The sequence below is a fragment of the Quercus robur genome, chromosome 2 (genome assembly GCF_932294415.1).
Source record: "Quercus robur chromosome 2, dhQueRobu3.1, whole genome shotgun sequence".
Taxonomy (NCBI): domain Eukaryota; kingdom Viridiplantae; phylum Streptophyta; class Magnoliopsida; order Fagales; family Fagaceae; genus Quercus; species Quercus robur.
This window is the reverse complement of record NC_065535.1, coordinates 30,592,901-30,609,292: the sequence shown is the minus strand read 5'-3', so window position 1 is coordinate 30,609,292 and position 16,392 is coordinate 30,592,901. Positions and strand designations below refer to the sequence as shown.

General features: G+C 35.8%; 1 protein-coding gene across 1 annotated transcript; it reads left to right on the top strand.

Moving 5' to 3' along the window:
• The first annotated feature begins 11,616 nt into the window (after positions 1 to 11,616).
• Positions 11,617 to 14,685, top strand: LOC126713289 (RNA polymerase II transcriptional coactivator KELP). The gene is made up of 3 exons (XM_050413008.1): positions 11,617 to 12,043; positions 12,382 to 12,487; positions 14,340 to 14,685. Exons 1-3 carry the CDS (start codon positions 11,765 to 11,767, stop codon positions 14,429 to 14,431), a joined length of 477 nt encoding a protein of 158 aa, XP_050268965.1. The 5' UTR covers positions 11,617 to 11,764; the 3' UTR covers positions 14,432 to 14,685.
• The last annotated feature ends 1,707 nt before the right edge of the window (positions 14,686 to 16,392 follow it).

Below are 16,392 nucleotides of genomic sequence, written 5' to 3'. Positions count from 1 at the left end.
CAAATTAACTTTCTGTTGCACTTAGCTCTAGATTGGTGATGTGATTGTGTCATTAACTAGACCTTGCATGTTATTTGATTAGTTAACTAACTTGATAATTAGTTAATTTAACTAGGGTCAATTTATAACCCCCAACACTCTTGTACATGTTATCTCTTCAAACTTTTGAGCTTGAAAGATTTCTTAAGATAAATTTATCATATTGTATTAGAAAAACTTCGAAACATGTTTAAGTCTTAGGCTTCAAACCCTAATAGGAAGATGATTGTTGGGTTTTAAGAATTTAGGTTTAAATGTATTAGAACTTCAATTTGTAATGTTAGCAAATCATGATCAAAACGTTTAGTCTTGTTTTAAACTTGCTCAAAGTGTGTTTAAGTGTAAAGTTGGAATCGAGTGTTCTGCAAGGTTTATTGTGTAAATCTGTCTGGCTCGATCGATCGAGAATTAGACTCGATTGATCGAAGTTCGTGTAGATTGTTTTTCTACAGAATTTTCCAACTCAGCTCAAGCCCGATTTGACGTATAGGGTTTTATGTTTTGCCTTAAGTATAAAAGGGAAAACCCTAGCCACGTTTTTAGGTTGCTCTTTATGCTGTGTGTGTGAATCTTTTGTGAGATCTAGAGGTGTTTGCCTTCACATACACTTAGGGTTTCTAATCTCAAGATTAATGTCAAAAATTTGGTGATCAATTCAGTTGCAGATTCAAGAGTTTAAAGATACACAAGCGGGAGTGCTTGTACTTGCTATGAATCCAAGAAAGAAGTAGTCCGTGGACTCGGAGCTGTCATGTGGTTGTGGTAATAAGTTTCCTACTTGAGGTAGCAATAGAATGTTAGTGGTCTAAGTCGCTATTGTGTAAACTCCAATTCTTTTATAGTGGATTTGTTTTACCTTGAGGATAGCTAGGTTAAATCCTCCTTAGGTTTTTTACCGGTTTGGTTTTCCTGGGTTATCATATTATTGTGTTCTTTATTTTCCGCACTTTACAATAATATGATATATGTGTGTTAACCTAGATTTGATAATTTGACTAAGTAATCACTTGGCTAATTAACTAGGTTAATCTGGTTGTGTTTTAAGGGGTCTAAAAACGTATAAGTGGTATCAAAGCCCGGTCATAGGTTCGAGTCATTGGAGTCGCATTGTGAGGGAGGGATTGTGAGGGATTTCACAATTCGCTTTAATACCAATGGGCTTGGTCTGCGATCGAATGCTATAAAAGATTTGTGCCCCCTCATCCTTCACCAATTGGTCGTTGGATGGATCGGTAAGGCACATAGTCCGACAAGTGGTATCAGAGCGGGTAGCTCTTTTGTTTTAGATATTTTGATTTTGGAGCTGATCCTTGACCTCTATTGTCATGGAACACGGTCACTCTCTTGTTATCCCACCTCACTTTGATGGGAATAATTATGCTTATTGGAAAGTAAGGATAAAAGCATTCTTGAAATCCATTGATGAGAGAGTTTAGAACTCTGTTGAATACGGATGGGAGAAGCCCACTACTCCTGTTAGTGAGTGGCAAACTTCTCAGAAAGAAGCAGCCGCTTTTAATAGCAAAGCTATGAATGCTATCTTTAATGCTGTTTCTATGGAGGAATTTAAGAGAATCTCTAATGTTGAGATTACTCATACTACTTGGAATATCCTCCAAACTGTGCATGAAGGCACAAAGACAGTTAAAATCAATAAGTTGCAGCAATTAACAACGAGATTTGAAAGTATTAGGATGTTTGATGATGAAACTTTTGATGAATTCTATGCTAAGCTTAATGATATTGTTAATTCTGTTTATAATTTGGGTGAAATCTATGATCAACCTAAAATTGTTAGGAAAATTCTTAGATCTTTGACTGAGGATTTTAGGCCCAAAGTGCCTGCCATCACTGAAAGCAAGGATGTGGACTCCATCCCTGTTGATGAACTTGTAGGATCTCTTCAGTCCTATGAGTTGGACTTACCTAAGACAAGTAAATCCAAATCAATGGCTCTTAAGTCTGTTGATGATGTTGATGTGAATGGATTTGATGATGAGCTCTCTGCTATAGAGATTGCCTATCTTGCCAAGAATTTTAGAAACTTTCTTAGGAACAATAATAGAAGGGCAAGAGGCAAGAACAATGCTGAACCTAGAAATTCTAGGAGGAATGATCCCACTAAAGTTAATAACACTGAAAAACCTAAAGAGAAAGTAGGTCAATCTTCTAATAATTCTATGGGTCAACAATGTTTTGGGTGTTAAGGGCATGGTTATGTGAAATCTGAATGTCCAACATTCTTGAGGTCTAAGGGTAAGGCTATGGCTATAACCCGTAGTGATGATGAAGTTTTTGACAATGAGTCTGGTAGTGATGAGGATGGAAACTTCATTGCTTTCACTACTACTGCTATAGTTGATGAAAGTGTTGTTGTTGAAGAGAACTCTTTTGATGGGGAACTCTCTGAGGATGCAAATTTGCAAGAAGCCTATAACAAACTTTGCAAAGTTGCTGCAAAGGATGCTATGAGTGTTGATTTAGGCTTAAAGAAAATTGCATCTCTTGAACTTGATAAGAAAAACTTGCTTGTGAAACTGTTTGATGCTAATAAATTGTTGAATAATGTGAAGACTGAGAACATGCTTTTGCTCGATAAAGTTAAGAATTTGGAACTTGAATTATCTGTTGCTAGAGAACAAACTAATAGGTCTGCAAGATAATAAACTAATAGGTCTGCAAGCTCTAAACTTGATCACATGCTGAGTGTTCAAGAGTCTCCCTCTAACAAAATAGGTTTAGGTTTTGTAGAAAGCATCTCTGTGCCTGAAACTCATTCCACAAACTTTGATCCTTCTTTTGAGCTCCCTGTGAGTGAGATTGTCAAACAAGCTGAAGTTACACTTTTTAGGAAAATTAGGGTTGATCTTCAAGAATCTAAACCTACGACTCCTAACCCTTCTAAGGGCAAGTTGCATGATAGGCCTGCATGGGTTTGTCATTTTTGTGGAAAGTCTGGGTACATTTGTCCAAACTGTTTCAAGTTGGAAGCTGCTAAGCGAGCAAATAAGCCAAAAGTACCTGGAGTTGGTGAGTTGGTAAAGGCTTTAAACCTTTATTCCAATCCTGGAGTTGCTCAGAATTCTAATTTGAAGAATAACTCCACTGCTAGAGTTTTTTTGGATGCAAAAGGCTAAATCTAATTGAGTCTTTCTGACATGGTCTTTGTGCTTCATCGCTCTACTCTTTGTGACCATTTTTTTTTTTTGTTTCTTTGCTTTTCTAGGATTTGCATTGCACAACATTCATGCATTTCATTATAGGTTTGTTTTTGTTATTTCTTTTCAAAAATTAAAAAAGAAAAGAAAAAAAGAATAAGAAAAGGGAAGCAAAATGTGTTTTGCATTATTTGTCTTGGATTTGAATTCAAGGTTGGCCAATTTGTCTTTGCATAACATGTCTATGTGCCTTGTTTAGCTTGGATGAGCTTATTTATTACACTTTACTAGTTTGATCTTTGTAGTGCATGTTGTGTGGGAAGAAGTTTATAGTTTTTATCACATGATCTTGATCTTGAAATCACATGCCTTTGATTGTCGGACTTGAACTTTTTGAGAAAGGCATAAATAACTATCTCACCACTGTTTACTAGCCAATCATGAACACCTTAGTGCATATCATTAGATTTCGTACACGAGAAAGTGTAGCACATGCACAAAAAGAATATAAGGTGTAGCCTCGGTTTAAATGCTAAAATTGGTGTGTACATTATTGGACTATAATAAATTCAATCAATTAAAATTGGTGTGTACATTATCTTGACTATTTTAATAAGTTTCTGAGCAAATAAAATTAGTGTGTACATTATGAGGCAAATCAAGAAACTTACATGATTGCAAACTTGTTTTCTAGGAGATGTGGAAGTTAGATGATGTAACTCTTTAGGTAATAGTCTCTTTCAAGTTTATGTGATGAATTTTGTAGAAATTGTGCTTAATTACTATTCACATATCACCTCACATGTATCTCAAACTTTTGCTAGTTGCACACACTACACAAGTTTCTCTTTGCTAAACTTTGTACATGTTATTGTGTATGATTTTGGTTTGGCCAACCAAGGTTGAAGAATTCCTTGATATTTATGCAAAATGTGTTTGAAGTTTGAGAATTTAAGGAGAATTGATTGAAAATCTTATTTTTGGGAAAACTGGGTTCAAAACAAGTGTTTTTGAAAAGCATTTCATCTCATACTCATGCATTTTATTCATAAAATACTATGCTTTGAGGATTTTTTTTGCATAAAATTGCTTTGTTTTTCAAAAAAAAAAAATGATTTTTCTAGAATTTCGATCGATCGAACTTGTTTCTCGACTGATTGAAATTGCGATTAAAAATTTGGTTTGGTTCTGTCTGTTTCGATCGGTGCTCGATCGCTGTTGGATCAATTGAAGGCATTTTCGATCGATCGAATCTAATTTTCGATCAATCGAAAATCGCATAGAGAGTTTTTTAAAAAAACTTTGAGTTTTCACGTGTTCATCACTTTTTCAAAACTTTTCAAACTCTATTCTTTCTCTCTTCGATCAGTCAAGGAGTCAAAGCAAATTTTTGTCATTTTCCTTCGATTTTTTTCAAGGTTTTTGTCCTCTAAGGCTAGTAAGACCTTTATACCCTTCCTTTTTCATTTATTTTCTTGTTTCATGCATTTTTGTCATGCATATTGGGAGAATTTCGAACTTATGAAAATTTGGGGTTTTTGTTGATTTAAGCCTTTTCTTTTAAAATTGATCAATGGGTTTTTGTTGTGGGATGCTATAAACATGATCCTTGTGGTTTAATTTGATCATTTTGATGATTTGGGAATATTTTAATTTTCTAGGGCTTGAAAGTACCCGATTTGGGGCTTTTGCTAAATTGAGCTTTAATTGATGAAATTGGCTTGTTTGATTGATTGATTTGGTCATTCTAATCTGTTACCTAACTTGTGTAATGATCAATTGATCAATTTGTTGAGATTTGTGAAAATGAGTTTTCAAAATTTGGGGTTTTTGATATAAACTCTTTGCTTAAGCCAATTTTGTGATTTTAAAGTAAAATTGGACTTATTTTCACTATATTAGAGCATGCATCATGTGTTGATATTGTTCATGCATCATATAGAATTGTTATTTCTATATATTTCTGTGCTAACTTGCAGTTTGCCCTTGGTTTTTCTGTTTTTTTTTTCTACCTCTTCTGTGTCTGTCCTTCTACTCTTTAGCATCATGTCTAGGAAGACTAGAGCTAATAGGAAATCCTCTTCTTCTTCTATCCCCACTTTTGATAGTGATAGGTTTATGAGTGAGAAAAACCAGGAAGCGTATGAGAAGCTGAACTTTCGTAGGAATGTTTGGGCTGAGCGTAAAGTCATTTTAGATGAGTTAGATGGTGAGATTAGAAGAAACTTTGACCGTAGGGGCTGGTTGCCTTTGTTGGATGTTGATCATCCTCCTCCGGCTACCTTGATCAGAGAGTTCTACTTGAACCTCTCTGTCCACTCCTATGATTCCAACACTCTTGTGAGAAGTTGGATACGGGGTGATGAGTACACCATTACTCCTTCGGTAATGGCTGATGCTCTAGGGGTGCCACTGGTCTAGCATCCTATTTATCCGTACGATGAGTCTCCACCCCTAGATGACATTATGTCATTTATTACTGGTACTTCTATCTAGTAGGGTTTTGATCCTCGAATCACCTCTCACGAGTTGATCGACACTCATTATCTATTTTTTCGGATTTCTTGCCATTCCATCTGGCTCATCTCTCATTTGTATACCATTCCTATAGAGAGATGTGCATTTTTGTATGCACTTGTCACTGATGCTCCTGTGAGCTTTCCTCATCTTTTCATTTGTTCTTTGATTGAGGTTCATAGGAGTAGTTCTATTCCTCATGCTCTTTTCTTTTTAGTTTTTATTCATCGGATTCTTTTGCATTTGGATTTAGAGGAGTTTCCTACGTCTGAGCCCGTTCATATCATAGCTCCCATAGGTGCCACCTTTCTTAGGCAGAGGGCTACTCAGATGAGAGCAAGCTCTAAACGTCCTGGGGTTGACTCTTCTGGTGTCACACTTCCTCCTCCCTCTTCTACAGGTGATACTTCTGCTGAGGCATCTGTCGATCCTGCTGCTGCTGTTCCCCCACCTTCTACTTTGGATGATTCAGACATTCATTGTATGTTGGAGACTGTCATGACCGTTTAGGCGGCTCATGGTCAGCTTTTGGTGGACATGCTTGATGAGCTTCAATCTTTGTGCGCAGATTTAGAGAGTCTTAGACGATCGCCTTCGCCACCTCCTTTTGATGATGAGTTTTGATTGCCCTTTGGCAATTCGTCACAAAAAGGGGGAGTACATATGTAGGGGAGTTTTTGTTGTTAGGGGGAGATTTTGTTGTGTTGGAGCATTGGAGCTTTTAGATTGTATCTGGGTGCTTCATTCTGTATTTATATTTTTTGGCTCATAATGTATTTTGTTTTATTTGAGTTGTCTATGATAGGGTGAGATATTGTGATGTGTTTATATCTGTTTCTTGTTTCACATTGTGCTACATTGATTATTGATTTATATTTATGAGTTTATTCATGATATATGTCTTGTAGTTTATGCTTATGTGAAATCAAGATTTTATCTTGTTTTACTTGTATTTTTCACACATGCGTTTATGTGTTTGTTAAGTGTTACAAGAATATACAGGTTGATTCAGTCATGCTGCTGTCTACACTTGCAAATAATAGATAGTGGTTAGGTTGAATTTGTTTTGTTGGGCAAAGTTTTATATTGGGCTATTTTTTGTAAACTTTGAGCACTTTGTTTAGCTTGTGTTTTGTCACGGATTGCCAAAGGGGGAGTTTGTTGGGTTCTAAGAATTTAGGTTTAAATGTATTAGAATTTCAATTGGTAATGTTAGCAAACCATGATTAAAACGTTTAGTCTTGCTCAAAGTGTGTTTAAGTGTAAAGTTGGAATCGAGTGTTCTGCAGGGTATACTGTGTAAATCTGCTTGGCTCAATTGATCATGAATTAGACTCGATCGATCAAAGTTCGTGCAGATTGTTTTTCTGCAGAATTTCCAACTCAGCCCAAGCCTGGTTTGACGTGTAGGATTTTATGTTTTGCCTTAGGTATAAAAGAGAAAACCCTAGCCGCGTTTTTAGGTTGCTTTTTATGCTATGTGTGTGAATCTTTTGTGAGATCTAGAGGTGTTTTCCTTCACATACACTTAGGGTTTCCAATCTTAAGATTGATGTCAAGAGTTTGGTGATCAATTCAGTTGTAGATTCAAGAGTTTAAAGATACACAAGTGGGAGTGCTTGTACTTGCTGTGAATCCAAGAAAGAAGTAGTCTGTGGACTCAGAGATGTCACGTGGTCATGGTAGTAAGTTTCCTACTTGAGTTAGCAATAGGATGTTAGTGGTCTAAGTCGCTATTGTGTAAACTTCAATTTTTTCATAGTGGATTTGTTTTATCTTGAGGATAGCTAGGTTAAATCCTCCCTAGGTTTTTTACCGGTTTGGTTTTCTTGGGTTATCATATTGTTGTGTTCTTTATTTTCCGCACTTTACAATAATATGATATATGTGTGTTAACCTAGATTTGATAATTTGACTAAGTAATTACTTGGCTAATTAATTGGGTTAATCTGGTTGTGTTTTAAGGGGTCTAAAAACGTACAAGTGGTATTAGAGCCCGGTCATAGGTTCGAGTTGTTGGAGCCGCATTGTGAGGGAGGGATTGTAAGGGATTTCACAATTTGCTCTAATACCAATGGGCTTGGTCTGTGATCGAATGTTATAAAAGATTTGTTCCCCCTTATCTTTCACCAATTGGTCGTTGGATGGATCGGTAAGGCACACGGTCTAACAATGACATATGTCCTTGTATTGCACACAACTCACTTACTTAGTTGGGTAAAGTGTGATTAAGTAAGTTATGTGCATTACACACGATAATGACACATGTCATTTTCTTATTGAGGGGGGGTTGAATCTTAAGACTACAAACATGTTTGGAGCCAAACTTTGTTTGCTTGCATCACTAAATGTGGGAAATTATGCATTGAAAGGATATTGGATTTTCTTTGCTGAAATTATGCATTGAAAGGATTTGGATTTTCTTTGCTTGCTAGAGTCATTTGCCATTTCTGTTTCAATTCTGCTATGGACAACTTATTACACTACTTCTTGAAATAGTAAATTGTGAATGGTGAACAATCACTTTTACATAGATTTACCACTAACACCATTTTTATTATTCACCACTCATACTTGCCACTTTAGCAAGTTGTGGAACAAAGTTGTTTCTCTAGATTTATTTTTTCTATAAATGATTTAAAACTTTAGGGCACGTGAAATTATTCATTGCATATGGTGTACTTAACCCTTCTTTCATATAAAATTATAAATGATAAAAAGCCAGCTTATTCTATTATTCAACTTATTTTTGTTACTATTCATGGTCTCACTGCACTTTTTGGTGCTTTTAGCTAACTTTTACCTTTATTTACACTACTTTTAGAAAAAAGTTTTCAATTTCATCAAAATAAGCAAATTCCAAACAAACCCTTAAAAGAACTAAATTAAATTTTAAGCCAAATAAGAATTGTGAGTACACAACTCACACCAATCGGTTTTTGTCCGCTTTGGGGAGCCAGTCCCTCACGGTTTTGTCCTCGGCCCCGAGTGTGGTCTTTTGGGATTTTCACCTTCTTTGAGGCTTGACACCCTTAGTCCCACATCGGTTGGAGAACCCTCCCACTCATGGTTTATAAGCTTCTGGAGCAACCATGAGTGTACCACTACTACACATGTGTAGTAGTGGTACACTCATGGTTGCTCCAGAAGCTTATAAACCATGAGTGGGAGGGTTCTCCAACCGATGTGGGACTAAGGGTGTCAAGCCTCAAAGAAGGTGAAAATCCCAAAAGACCACACTCGGGGCCGAGGACAAAACCGTGAGGGACTGGCTCCCCAAAGCGGACAAAAACCGATTGGTGCGAGTTGTGTACTCACAAGAATATATAATTTATAATTTAGTCTAATATGATACATGATTTTGTGGTTTAGGTCATGGGTGTTCATTAGTAACATGAGTTATACTAGGACCTAAAACTAATTTCACACTTCTTTTTATAATTATTTTATGTGGTAAATTATGACTGACTGCTAGTCACTTTCACAATTTCATATAGGTCATTATGGTGGGTCTTTTGTGATTTTTGGGTTGGACTATCTCTTGCTGTACTGTGGCCCAAGTATTTTGGATAGGAGAGTCGGGACCGGTCCAATTGTAACCCACCTTGAACTGGCTTGTGCGTAAACTATGCCTCGTTTGCTGAAACTTTAATCACGTGCCCACAGCAGACGCAATTGCTAAAGAAAAGTCACGGTAGACAAATATGATAAAACAATGATGAAGGAAATAAGTTGCTGTTAAGGCAAGACAAGCGAGAAATATTTAGTCAAAACAGGGAAAGAAAACTCACATTCTGAGTGAGGTAAGAAAGACAAGATGAGAAGTAATAACAATAAGTGAGAAAATCGAAGAATGAAAGATCAGTCTACCACATTTGATTATGCTATCGGGCTAAGGCCAAAGAGGAAACCACTTCCTCAACGTGGGTAACTTCACAGGACGATCCTGCCATGGAAATTGCCCACTCTGAGGGAATGGGCCTAAATGGCTTGTGCCCAAATGAGTCATTTTTCCTAACAGAGGGTAGGCTTTTAGAGGGAGAGAAGGGATTAGCCTATTGGTGCACGCCTGCCATTCTACACTCTCCGTTTTCTCTTCCTAGTGGTTGCTGTTACCGTGATGATGATCCCCCTACTATACACAGTAGGGGTCCTTTATATACTGCTTTTCGTGACTGGCTTTTACCATTTTAGCCTTTAACCACCTTTGTTTGGTCTGGGTGTCCTTGCCAACCACCACTGGTTTGTCAGTTGTCTAGCCACCATCATTTACCTGTGCTGACTGTGCCACTCCCCATCACCAGACAAAGAAGATTATTTTTTTTACTTGTTCACCGTGGCATTCTTATCCGCCACGGTGAGGGTGTTCTCTTTTCCTATCCCTCATGACATGCACCTAGTGGTTCCAGCTCATCCTTACTTCTTTTGGGTGGTATATCATCCCAGCAGGACATTTCCCCCAAACGGAAACCCCATAATAGGCTTTCCCCTTTCCCCATCGCCAGACCAGGCCCTCTCTTACCTCTGACCTATGACCCACCACTCCCTGTATTAGCTGGATACAAGTTAGTGATGTTTGGGCCTTGCGCGTGCTCCACTTCTGTGTATGTCTAAAACTTGTCCGCTGCTCATGCGTTTGCCGTGATCTAAAGGCTCATCTGTGCATTTTGCTACTCACCCTTGACCCTTTATGGCGTGAACTGCTTTCTTATTCTCATTCCTTACAGTTTGCTTCTTTCAAGGGCTGGGACTTGCTTGATTGTGGACTTTGCTTCCTTTAGCCTATTCTCTGCTCCTTCCGTAATCCTACTGCCATTTTCTGCCATACCACTTTGTTGTTCCTGCCGTGGTGTTATTTGACTCGTGCCTGCTGGGCCTCTTCGGGCCTGCTGCCTATTCTTCTCCCAATGACTCAATATGGTCATTGGTTTTATATTCATGCTACTTTGGGTTTTTCCTAACCCATTTCATTGCTTGTGGGCTCTTTTGTCCCATTTCTTTCTTTTTGAGCATCCTTGGCCCATTTGCTTTCCTTGGGCATCCTTAGCCCGTTTTCTAATTCTGTGTACCCATGGGTTTTTACTAACTTCCTTGGGCTTTCCTGACCCAATTACCTTATTTCTCATCCTTGGGGCTCATGGGCTTCCTATCAATCCCTTACTTTCTTACTTCGTTACTTTGGGACTGTCTTGGCCCATTCTTACTTTGCTACCTCACATAATGCCCATGAGTTTTCTACTTCTTTTTCTGGCTTCTTTAGGCCCATTTGCTTTCCTCAAAGCCCATTTATGTACTTTATGGGCCTATGAACCACTGCTCCTGCCATCCAGGCTTAATGGTTCTTCTAACCATCCACTAACTCTTCTCTGTCCATATTGTTGGGTTTCTTCTTGCTATTGGGCCACAAAATGAGCATCAATAGTCATCACTTTTTTATAATTTAGTATGATATTATGCATGATTTTGTGGTTTTAGTCATAAGTGTTCATTTCTTCCACATTTACCTGTTACTTTTTTTCACAACTCACTCACAATCAACCCATCAGATAATTGTAAAAAGAGAACTATTACATCTACAATATTTTGACTGCACTTTCACAATAAATCATAAATGACAAATTTTTACGAATTTTTAATTTGAATCTACTACGAAAATTGTTTTCTTACCTACTAGTAATAACATGTAGCAATCCACCAATAAAAATTTATTATAAAAGTGAAGTGTGCATTTTTCTTGTGAAAATGTGTGAAAATTATTCTTCCCATCGCACCACCTCGTCTCACGAGAGTTAGGTAAAACAAACACACCTCTTCCTATCACATCATACCCTTTGAGGGCACACAAATAACCCTCTTTTCCTTTTTACTCTCTTAAATCTACTGCTTTCCTTTTTCCTTTTTTGACAGAAAATCAGTACTTTATATCTACTGCTACTATTACTGTAGTTTGTTAACTTTCCCCAATCAGGAAAGAAAATTATCTTTTCCCACACACACACCCGTTACTTACAATTCAGACACTTTCAATTCCAAACCCAAAAGAAAACCCAATGGAACCGGAAATCCAGGAGAGAATCGAAAAGACGGTGCGGAAGATTCTAGAAGAATCGGACATGGAAAAGATGACTGAGCACAAGATCCGAAAACAAGCCTCCGACGAACTCGACCTCGACCTCTCCGACCCGCCGTACAAGGCCTTTGTACGACAGGTCGTCCAGTCCTTCCTCGAACAACAACAAGAAGAGGAACAAGAAGAGGAAGAGGAACAAGAAGAACAAGGTGGTCGTCGTAAGGAGTACGATGATGACGGCGATCTCATCATTTGCAGGGTCAGATTTTAATACCACTCCTCTTATTACTGTTTGGCTGCTGAGAAAATTAATTATATTTTTAGTTTATGATTTAATCTTGAATTAGGGTTTTGATGACAAAAGGTTTGAATTGTAACTTGTATGTTGAAATTGCTACCATAGTTTAGAGAGAATTATAGTTGAAATTTAATTCAAATAATTGAGTATATATTTGAAGTGGATGAAATTATTTTTAGTTGTCATATTTAGTCGGAAATTAGAGTGAGAAATTTAAGAAGAAAAAAAAATGGCTGTTGTTCTTTTTTGGGTTTTTTTTTTTTTTTTTTAATCAATATATTTGGTTGGTTTTGGTTTAGCTTTCGAGTAAGCGAAGGGTGACGATTCAAGATTTCAGAGGGAAAACTTTGGTGTCAATAAGGGAATACTATAGCAAAGAAGGGAAAGAGCTTCCTACTTCTAAAGGTAGCTTCTACTTATATGATTTGGTATTTTTGTTCTGTCTTTTTTGAATCAACAAAGAAGTTGGCGGTCATCATGAACAATTTAGGATGTTATGACAAAGAAATTTTTTTTAACTTGTTTAAATTTACATTAACTTGTAGAGATGTTTCACTTTTTAGTTCATTGGTAGTGTCTTCTGATTGTCCTCATAAGTGATTTGGTAGTTACTGCATATATGATTTGGTATTTTTGTTCTGTCTTTTCTCATATTTATATTTCAGAGTACTTTTGGATAGTATTGAATGATGAAAAAGAATATATGTAACCTAGCCTAATTAGTTTGTTGGGGATCCATAGTCGACTCCAAAGTTTTTGGAGTAAGGTTTGGTTGTTGTTGTTGTTAATGATCTGCACAAGCAAAATGAGTAATTTAACAAATGTTTTAATTTAAGGAATAAAAAGGTTGTGGTTTGTTTTGGCACATGCAATTGAGATATGCTGAATTAAAAAAGAAGTAGATGGTCATCGTGGACAATGACGATGTTAGGACAAATAGGATTTTTTAACTTAATTTGCATAAACTTGTAGAGTGTTTCACTTTTTAGTTCATTGGGTAATATCCTATGATTGTGTAATGCCTTATTCATACGCTGTATGTTTGGAGCATGAATTAATTATGGCACCTCCCTACCATGGTGTATCAGTTTCAGTTGCATTCTATTATTTATTTTCAAGAACCAGTTTTAGCCACCATTATTATGAAGGTAGCGATGACAGAAGATGCTCTTTGATGGTACTGCTTTTCTTATTGTCTAATGGTGAAAGAAAAATTGAAACAGATTATCAAAGAACAGCGAACCATATTTAAGAGCTGATAGGTGTTGGCGGTCACAATGAAAAGATGGAGAATTTTATTTTCATATTAATCTGTATTAGTGCTTTTTAAGTATTTTCTTTTGGTTCAACCACAAGCTTCTGATGATATGTGAGTGTATATTATGTTAAGGCTCCTGCTATATATTGATCATAGATTAAGAAAGGTGAATGAAGAAAAGCACCAGCTATATTGACCTATGTTGTTCTCTTGAAGTGAACAAATTCTTATTGACAAGGAACATTAGTGAACCAAGCTCAGTTAAGTTATTAAACTCAAAAGTGACAAACACGGTGACTGGAGTTTACTACAAACCTAGAATGGCAAACTGGTTTTACATGTTCACTGGACTCATGTTATGTGTGTAGAATTATAAACTTCCATTCTTCTATTTCTAGGCATCAATTTAACACTTTTCTTTCTCCAGTGACAGTAACAACACTTCCCTTGGATAGTGTCTCTTTGATATTGTTTGATGGATAGTGACATCCCTATGGTATAATTGAAAGTTCCATGGAAACGTGTATAAGTTTGGTTCATTTTAGAAACTCTAGTATTCTGTTGTGTATTTGTGGTCTACTCCCCATGGGTGGGTTCAAAGGGACCTGATGAGGTTTCACATCATCCAAAAAAAAGTCGTGCATGTGTCCATTCTATAGTATCGAATTTAACTAGAATACAGTCCTTTTTGCTTATAATTAAAAAAATATGCTACATTTTATATTTTTAATTTCTTTTCGTTTTTCCTTTATTGGTCTGAAAATTGACAGTTGTTTGTGGTTTTTCCCATATCATCTTTTATTATTCTTCATTGGTATGTTTTTCATGACGGTTTGTGTTTCTTCACCTATCATCTTTTCTTATTTTCCTCTTGGTGATGCGGAATGTTAATGTGAAATCACAGAGCTAGATTGTTTTTGCTCTTCCATTTATGTTTAAATTTTCAAGATTTTGATAGTTTAAGGTTGTACAAAATTATCCCTTCTTTTGTATCCTCAGGAATAAGCTTGACAGAGGAGCAGTGGTCAACCTTCAAGAAGAATGTTCCTGCCATAGAGAAAGCCATTAAAAAGATGGAGTCACAGATGTGAGAATGTTTTCTGGAGACAGATATTTTGCATCCATTTTGAAATGTGATCTTCAAACTAATCAAATGATTTGGCTTTGCTTATGGGGCATAATATTGGTTTCCTGATGGTAGAACATTTTGTTTAGAACTTGAGATGCTGTAATGTTTTAAATTGCTGGAGTGCCATAGCTCTTTTGAGATCAATGTAGCCCTTCTAAATTGCACAGCACGTATTAAAGTTCTAAATGAATCAACTATCTTTCTTGTCTTCTCTTATTCCTTCTCTTTCCCTTAACTTATGCTGAGTTCAAAATTGTAGCATATGCTGTGTTGATTGTAGTAGAGCAAATTCAATCTGAGGCGAGGTTCCTTAGTGTAAAATGTGAAACTCCTTGTCCATTGCTGACATTGGCAGGCAGTGTCAAGAGTAGCATCCATAACTTATTCTTCTTTTTTATTTTAATTAAAAAAAAAAAAAAAACACACCTTTAATTCACTGTTTGATCTAATGTAGTTACAAGATTTTCATTGCTTTTATCTACCATGATTGAAAACTGTGAAGGCATATGAAGCAGGACCTAAGCATCAATAATGTAAGCAGGGTTTATCATCAACTTTACTACTGGAAAATTTTCTTTCAGAATTCAAAGAAGTTTGCATAAATGGTGTGCATGCCTTCCTGTACAAGGATATATAATAAGCATGCTCAGCTACTGCCCAAGCCACTTGTTGTGGATCTCTGTATCGCTCAGCAGCACACATTTTTGCAACATCCCTAATGTGCTCCTCAAACATATTATCAAATAGACTGTATAACAGTATAAACATGTTCCCGGGTTTTACATCAAACTTAAACAATCTGCATGTAAAGAAATGATAAGCAATTAATCAAAACCATTAAGAGAATTCAATAAAGCATGCTGACACCATCATAAACTATTACTTGTTTTGTCCTAAATGATAAAGAATATAGCGAAATTTTACATTAACTATTGGTTAAATTACAAATTTAACTCTCCCCCAAAAAAAAAAAAAAACTTTAACCTATATACAATTTAGTCTTAAAATTTAAATTTTTTTTAGTCCTTTAATTTAATATATTTTCAATTTATTTATTTTTTCTAGTTCCATTCAATCTCACTATTAGTTTTAATATTTTCTACTTCTAAAACAACTTCGTTTTGGTGGACTTAATGGTGTGAATTGGATGAAAAAACTACATTAGAAACAAATAAAAGTTGAAGGACGGAATGGATAAAAATAAAAATTTCATAAATTAAATTGAAAATAGGTCAAACTTAAATGTTATAATTTATAATTTAACCTTAATTATGTTGAGGGTCTTGGCCTCTTAGGTTGACTTCTATTTACCAACAAAATAAATAATTTAAGTTAAATTTCTAGAAGAATATAGTATATAGTATATGATATAATATACTATATAATCATATATGATATAATTTAATTATATCAAGTGATACTATTCCCTCAAGTGATATAATTTAGTGATATTCCCTCAAGTGATACTAAAATTATATAATCATATCATATACTATATAATAATTTTTTTTAATGAAAATAAAAGTTGGGTTCTAGAAGTTGTAGTTGCATCAAGTGACTATCTTCTCTATATGACAAATTTCTATTCTCACATTAATTATTAAGATAGGTTTTCTACAATTAAACTCTATTACCAATAGTTTATTCTATCAAAAGCACCATTACCTAATTATTTTGTTGCCAAAATGCAAAATTGACCCTTTAAGTAACATTTTATCATTTCAGTCCTCTAAATTTCAGTTCTTTAAGTTTTAAATATAGTCAATTCAATCCCCCGTTAAGCTTCTATTAAGTGCTGCCGCCTACTAACCAAAATGACGTCATTTTGGATTTTTTTTTTTTAATTAAAAAAAACGTTAGTTTTTTTTAAAAAAACTAAGGAATCCCCACCCCGCCATCGATATGATACCCTAGCTTAGATGA

Bases quoted from the DNA above. Each gene is read 5' to 3' on its own strand.
- LOC126713289 (XM_050413008.1), top strand. From the start codon at position 11,765: ATGGAACCGGAAATCCAGGAGAGAATCGAAAAGACGGTGCGGAAGATT. The intron at 12,044-12,381 runs GTCAGATTTTAA...GTTTTGGTTTAG, and splicing joins GCGATCTCATCATTTGCAGG to CTTTCGAGTAAGCGAAGGGT. The intron at 12,488-14,339 runs GTAGCTTCTACT...TTGTATCCTCAG, and splicing joins AGAGCTTCCTACTTCTAAAG to GAATAAGCTTGACAGAGGAG.